Raw genomic sequence first — 7,355 nt, 5'->3', positions numbered from 1 at the left:
TGGCGACTCACGGCAGCCCAGCTCCAGGTTGAGCTGTTGTTCAGCATCTTAGCTGTGGAGGGCAGTGTCACTGGCCCTCATATGTGGGATCCGAACCGTGGCCCTCTGGCATCCCAAGCCAGCTCTTAACCAATGTGCCACTCAGCCGGCCCTTTTCCCAATATTTTTATTGAAAAAACAGTTTCCGTGTTAAGTGGATCCGTGAAGTTCAAGCCCATGTTGTTCAACGGTCAGCTGTATTTTGGCTTTATAGTTGGTGGGGCGTGTTCTGCAAGGGAGAACTGCCATTATAGTTCTGTTTGGAAAGATGGCTACAGAAACAGCATAGAGAAGGATAAGACAAGTAAGATGCGATTAGAGAAGGCGGGAAGAGAAACGGGAGCCCTGCAGTGGCAGCAGTAATGGCAAGGATTGGAGGTTCTAGAGATACTGACAAATAGACATGTTAGGAAATAAAAGCCACAGGATTTGGTGACGGCGTAGCCGTTGGGGGGATGAAGAAGGAAACTTCTGTGGTGACTGTCAAAGTTTCTGCTTTGGGAGCCATGGTGGATGGCGGTGTAGCCACCCTAGAAAGGCAGTTAGGAGGAAAAGCATTGGTGGGGCTTGGAGAGGAGAGACCGGTGGTGCTTTCAGGTGGTGACCCATGAGGTTTGAGGTGACCTTGGGTCATTGAGATGGAGGTTCAGGAAGTGGCTGCATATTACCTTGTAAGGAAACCTTTTCCTTTGCTAGCAAGATTAAAACTGTGATTCGAGAAAAGGAACTGAGTATAGAGTTGGTTAAGTTTATTACCATGTTCAGTTGTGCCTTCCACCATAGTGGGATCTTTATTTGGTGAAGGCGTGATGTGGTGTTGGTTATTCGCAAGTTGCAGTCGGCTTCTATTTATCTGGGTCTTATGTGACTTTGAATAATGACATAAGTGGGTTTTTTTGGATTTAAAAAGAACCTTTGAAGGTAATTAGAATATAACTTTATCTATCTAGATCAGCGGTTCTCAACCTATGGGTCGCGACCCCTTTGGGGGTCGAATGACCCTTTCACAGGGGTAGCCTAAGACCATCGGAAAACAAAAATATATTTACATTATGACTCATAACAGTAGCAAAATTACAGTTATAGAATAGCAACGAAAATAATTTTATGGTTGGTCACCACAACATGAGGAACTGTATTAAGGGGTCGCGGCATTAGAAGGTTGAGAACCGCTGATCTAGATCAAAATGGTACTGAGATCATTTCAGAAAGGGAGCTACTAGTCAGCATTCTTATTGTTTCCAGAAATAGAGAAAATTTTGATTGCATAGCAGTCTCTTGCACAGTGTGAAACTAATAAAAAGCTCTATTTCAAAGCATTAAGATCGCTTTTCCCTTCTTCCTTTATCACAATTTAATGTAGATATGAGAAAAGTAGAAAAATAAGGTAGTGGAATGGAATGGAGTAATTTTAAAGATGGATAGTGAGTCATCTCTTTTCAGATGAACCCCAGAGTAGATTTATCTCTTCAGCATGTTTCTTAAGCATACCGCCCATGCACGAAGGATACAGGAGTGGCTAGTGTTAACAGATCTTGACAGGAAATTCTAAAATACAAAAAAAATTTTTTTAAAAACTTTCATTAACTTTTTCAAGTATTCTAAAACCTAACCAATCGTAGGATTTGTTTTTACCTAAAATTTTTAATAATCTTTTTGATGCTTGGTCAGACTTATCATCAGAAAGTAAATGCTCCTAGTTATCCTCTTGTTTTCCTGGTTATGATCCCAGGATCAGTTCCCACCCCAGGGCATCTGCTCTGAAGAATAGCAGAGCCTTTGATTCACTTAGTCACTCAAACAACATTTAATTGCCTACTGTGTTCAAGGCTGGATAGATTAAGGCTCCATAAAAGCTATCAGATAAATACACCATAAGCCAACGTTATTTTTATCCTACCTCTCATTCTCCATCTCTGATTGTTAACTTCCGTTAATGCTACACATTTTCTGTTTAAGATGTCCTGAAAAACAGATTATTTGTCAGAGAAGTATTTCCCTTAGAAATGAGAAATGCATCTTTGATCTCATAAATGTAATCTAGGGTCCATCCACCATAAAGTTAACTGTCTTGATTTTTATTAAGATAAAGTTAGCCAAAACAAGGTAAAAAAAAAAAAAATTTCCCCTTACACCACTTTGGTGCTTTCTACATTTGACATTAAAGTTCTGGCATGTAATTCTCCATCCTGATCTTGAACTAAATGTCCTGAGAGCTAGAATGGTGACAAGCCTTGTCAGTCAGGCACATTATGCAGAAGACTCATGTCTGCCAAAACAGTTATAGCTATTAAATTCCTCAGCGATCATTCGTTTTGTTTCATAATTCTGTATTAAGATTCAGCACATATGGACGGCCAGTTAGCTCAGGTGGTTAGAGCACAGGGCACAGTGCTCATAATACCAAGGTTGCCGGTTCGATCCCTGCATGGGCCACTGAGCTGCACCCTCCACAACTAGATTGAAACAACTACTTGACTTGGAGCTGATGGGTCCTGGAGAAACACACTGTTCCCCAATAGTCCCCAATAAAAATATTAAAAAAAAAAAAGACTCGGCACACAGTAAGACCACGCATTCTCACAGAAAAGAATCTGGACATCATATTCACATAGACGTGGATTTAAATCCAGGCTCTTCTGGGTACTAGCTAGGTGGTCTTAGATGAGCTCTGCAATCCGTGCGGGCATCAGTTTCCTCTTCTGTAAAAGGAGGATGCTACCTTCTTCGTGGCGTTATGGAAGAACATGAAGGGATAAGAAAGAAAAATGCTGATCAAGTTCCTGGCATGTAGAATATTCAGTAAGTAGTAACGTTATTGAAAAACAATATCATCCTGACTACCTTTGCCTACTGTACACCAACTCTGACGGACTCCAATGGAACTACTCTGGTGGCTAAGAGCCTACCCAGGACCACACATGTGCTAAACATTTTACATATGTTAAGTCGTCGACTGTGAATCCCTTTCTTTCATATTCCCAGTGCCACTAATCGTATGACTTAGTGTTCTTTTCTTTGTTTTCTTTCCACAGGAACATGGGCCTTACTATACATCCTATCCGCCATCACCAGATTTGTGACCTGCCACCTTTGAGTACCACTGGTTTCCAAGGATGCCACTTTCTCCACGAATCACTACCTACCGAAGTGATACTCATTTTTGCTGTACAGACCCAGAGAGCCTTTTGTCCCCACCTCTCTGGTATTTTTTTATTGACTGTATATTTTCTGGCACATAAAGCAATCTGAAAATGGTAGGCCATTCGGAACTGCACTCATATTTTAAATTTGTATATTTGTATCAAATGAAAATGTGCATTTTTAGAGGATTGTTAATAGAAATTGGGGAGCGACTTTTTGAGTGTCTTCAGTTTCCTGAACAGATGCTGGATTCCCCATCAGACAAGCCACCGATATTGTTCCCATCATCTCTTGAACATTGCACGCTTCCTTTGTGTACTTCAGTATTTCTCAAAATATATAGAACCAATGTATGCTGACCAGATGCATTATTTGCTTCAGATCCTGGCATTACATTGTATACAGATAATTTGATTATGATGAAAGAGAATTGCCTGGCACCACGGATATATCTGATCAAAAACATCAAAATCATTAGCAAAATATAGGTCTTAGAATTAGACTGCACCAGTGAAGACAAAACATTTAAGAATTACCATTCCTGGGAGCATATGATTTAAGATTGTTCTGGTCTCAACAGAGTGGGACAACAAGAAGGTGGTACCTTCAGCCTTTTTTCTGTGATCATGGGTGATGCGGTCTCCTTGTTCTGAAGGGCTGTGCATATTGGTGCTCTGAAGTGAAGGGCACCTCCGAGATGCCATCAGGGAACCCTCAGTCTGTGCTGTCTTCCCAGAGTCACAAATGATTTCTGTTGGGCTCTCAGGGCTACTCCTTCTAAGCAGTGTCTCTCAAGTTGCTTAATCAATATGGAAGGAGTGTGTTGCAGCGAACCAAATTCCAGACCACTTTTGTCACTCAGGCTCGATTTGTGCCTTAGCTTGCTTGTGAATAAAAATCAGAAGTATGTTACCTACCTCACAGAGGTATCATGAGGATAGCATTTAGAAAGGGCTTTTGATGTCTTCGGATGAAAAATGCTAGGGGAATTTGTGCGGTGGGGTGTCTTCAATTAGTTTTAAAAGATAATAATTATACTTGAGGGAGTGCTGCAAGCCACTCCTCTTGTCCTTGGCACCTTTTGAGTGATTTTTCTCTTTTTGGGACAGAGCTGCTAGTGCAAAATCCCAACCCCGAGGACCTCCTTGCTTTGTCCAGAATTTCTTGTGACCTGCTCCTCCCCCAGTGCTACATTTTAACAAGAGGCATCTGTTAGCCATTTTAAGCTTTTCTTCTTGAATTAAGGTAAAAAAACCATTATCATTTCCATCTGGGTGTCTTCATATTTCTTTTGATTCCTGCACCTACCCCTCCATCACCCTCATCCCATCCTGTACATTGGCATTTTGGACAAGAAAAGGTAGAACTCTGTTTTGAAGTACTCAGGATTGGTGCTTCCAAGGTCCTATTCTCCTATGCTCAAATTAACTCTTCAGTGGAGGTAAAGCAAACAAACTTCTTTTATGATAGACAGATCCCCCTATAGTTGTGTTAACCCCATCCTATATTTTCCCATATAAACAAGAAGGGGCTTTACCTTTCTCAGATAAGCACTCTCATCTTTTGCATATAATGGGCATGCTTCCTTTCTGTGGGAAATCAGAACCACTTGTTCCTTAGATGTGCTTATTGGTTAAAGACTTCCTGTTATGTTTCCTGGATCAGCTGGTCCAGACAGCCAATCAGCTGGTATTCAGCCTCCTCTCAAATAGTGATCCTTGAACCCCTTGAGCCTTGAGTCTTCAAAATCTGAAAATTTTGCTTCATCTTCTCTAGTCAATTGTTAGATCATGTTTGAGGCATCTTTTCACTAGAAGCAATTATAAAAAAAAAATTTTGCCAACTTTTCTTCGTTCGAGCTGGACTTGGCTACCTCAAATTGGCATCTGGCCTGAATCATTATAGATAATGGAGACTGCAAGTTACTTTGCCATTTGGAAGGAAGCAAATTTATATGTACAATTTCTTTTAATTTTTTTATTGTTAGTTTTAGGTGTACAGAACAATGCAATAGTTATCCTTTTCACCCTCACAAAGTAACAACCCCCCTCCCCCCATGCATTGCCCTCCCACTCCCGATATCATGCTTATCTATTACAATTCCATTGATTCTATTCCCACTCTCTACTCCATGTCCCGAGACTATATGTATATATAATTATAGTTGACATACAATCTTATTCAACATCAGCTTCAGAAATACAATGCAGTGGTCAGGCCTCTACACCGTCTGTGCAGTGGTCTCCTTAACAAGACAGTCCATCTGGCCCCCTAAGAAATATTCACAACATTATTGATTATATTCCTCAGACTGTCTTTTCCTATTCCTGAGGCCATATTGTAATTACCAATTTATATTGTCTCATCCCTTCCCCTTCTCCTTCACCCCCACCCCCTCCCAACTAACAACCCTCAGTTCTTCCTCTGTGTCTCCGAGATTATCTCCATCCACTTCTCCCATCCATTCAGTTCCTTAGAATCCACGTATAAGTGAGATCATATGATATTTGTCTTTCTCTGACTGACTTATTTCACTTAGCATAATGTTCTCTAGTTCCATCCATATTGTTGCAAAGGGTACTGTTTCCTTCTTTATAGCTGCGTAATACTCCATTATTATATGTACAATTTCTTATAGGCAATAATTTTGAAAGGATCTCCCTTTGCTGTATGTGTACCAGAATATTAATGTTTGGTAACACAAGCATGATTCTACATATACGGAGATTCTAGTTCAGTTGGGGTCCTGGGGTATAGAGGTAGCCTAGGACTACATACACGCACATATCAACTGCATCTCCTACTTTAAGAGACTGAAGATAAGGGCTCTTCTCGTTGAAACTGAGTTTGGTACAGGACCAAGTTCATGCTTTTATAGCTGTCTAAAGTGTTACATAATGAAGTTGTTTCTCAATATACTAAATCCAAGGAGTGGAACATAGTGACCTTGATATTCAAATGATTAAGTAAAGTTCAGTATACATCTGCCTTTGTCAAACAGTTGGCTAGCCTAGGGAACGCATGCCATTTTCAAGGATGCGTTTGAGGATGAAAGGGTGATGGGTAGAGATATAACCACTAGCATCTGATGGTAATTCAAAGCACTACCAAGTCCTTATTCAATTAAACTTCAGTTGTGCCAAAAGCTAGCTGAACTGAGGCATAAACAGCTTACAAGATGGTAAGTTAATTCATTAATTCATGCAAGGCATAATGTGATTTTTAAAACAAGGATGTTTCCTGCTTCAACATATATTTGGATTCTTCTTAACTCATCTACATCCAAGTTTCTTGATGGCAAAAATAACCTCTTGAAGAAAGGTCAGTCTCTGTTATCCTCTTAAGATTTAGAGGCCAAACTGGTTCATATTTTAAAGATTTCCTTTTCTTTATATTTTGAATTTATTGGCTAATGCTCTATTATATGTATATTTTTTAAGGAATCCAAATACAGTGGTTTGAGAGTAATCAACAGGATTTTCAGAGGATTTTTGGTAGGAAAAATGGATGTAGATTTCTTTTATCAAATCTGAAGTCTAAAAGGATTAAAATATCTCCTATTTCTAGAGAGGAATGAGTATGATATTTTAGTAGAAAAAAAACGGTTAGCCTATTTCTACCTGTTTTTTATTTCTTTACATATTATTTAATGAATTTAAACTGTAGGTAGTGGTTTAATCTTTCCTTTGCAACAGTTAATAAGAAAGTGATAAAATGTAGTTTCAGTAGAAACTAAAAACCACTTTTTGTATTTCCCTAGATATTGTGTATATATGTATATAGAGTTTAAATTGCTTAATATAGAACAGAAATTATTAGAATTTGAAGTACTGGAAAGAGAAGAATTGTATGGTTCTAGGAACAGTGGATTGATCGTTTTAAGGACCAAAAGGACTACAAGGTAGCATATCAACTCTAAAATTGGAGTCAGTCAGCCGGTGAGTTTCAGATTATGGTTCTCTTAAATTGTGGTCATCATAGCCTAACTGTAGTATGTTTCCCATACTGGCACAAATATACCTTATGGTATGTGATCGACTCTGTTTGCAATTCCCTGAGACCATGAAGGATAAAGGAAGGTTCTACCTGAGACCTAGGTCATATCAAAAACCCAAATTATAAGGATTGCCTAGTAGGGAGGCCTAAGCATGCATGTGAGCGCTCGCGTGCGC

General features: G+C 39.5%; 1 protein-coding gene across 1 annotated transcript in view; it reads left to right on the top strand.

Annotated features, from left to right (window-relative positions):
- Positions 1 to 4,449, top strand: part of GDAP2 (ganglioside induced differentiation associated protein 2) — a gene marked incomplete at its 5' end in the record, with an annotated part of 65,654 nt that extends 61,205 nt beyond the window's left edge. The window contains one exon of the mRNA XM_019655801.1: positions 3,075 to 4,449. Within this exon, the coding sequence (XP_019511346.1) occupies positions 3,075 to 3,122 (48 nt within the window). The remainder of the gene's footprint in view (positions 1 to 3,074) is intronic.
- Positions 4,450 to 7,355: the final 2,906 nt, after the last annotated feature.

The sequence above is a fragment of the Hipposideros armiger genome, unplaced genomic scaffold (assembly GCF_001890085.2).
Source record: "Hipposideros armiger isolate ML-2016 unplaced genomic scaffold, ASM189008v1 scaffold_247, whole genome shotgun sequence".
Lineage (NCBI taxonomy): Eukaryota > Metazoa > Chordata > Mammalia > Chiroptera > Hipposideridae > Hipposideros > Hipposideros armiger.
Note: the sequence above shows the minus strand (reverse complement) of the source record. Positions and strands in the feature narration are given on the sequence as shown.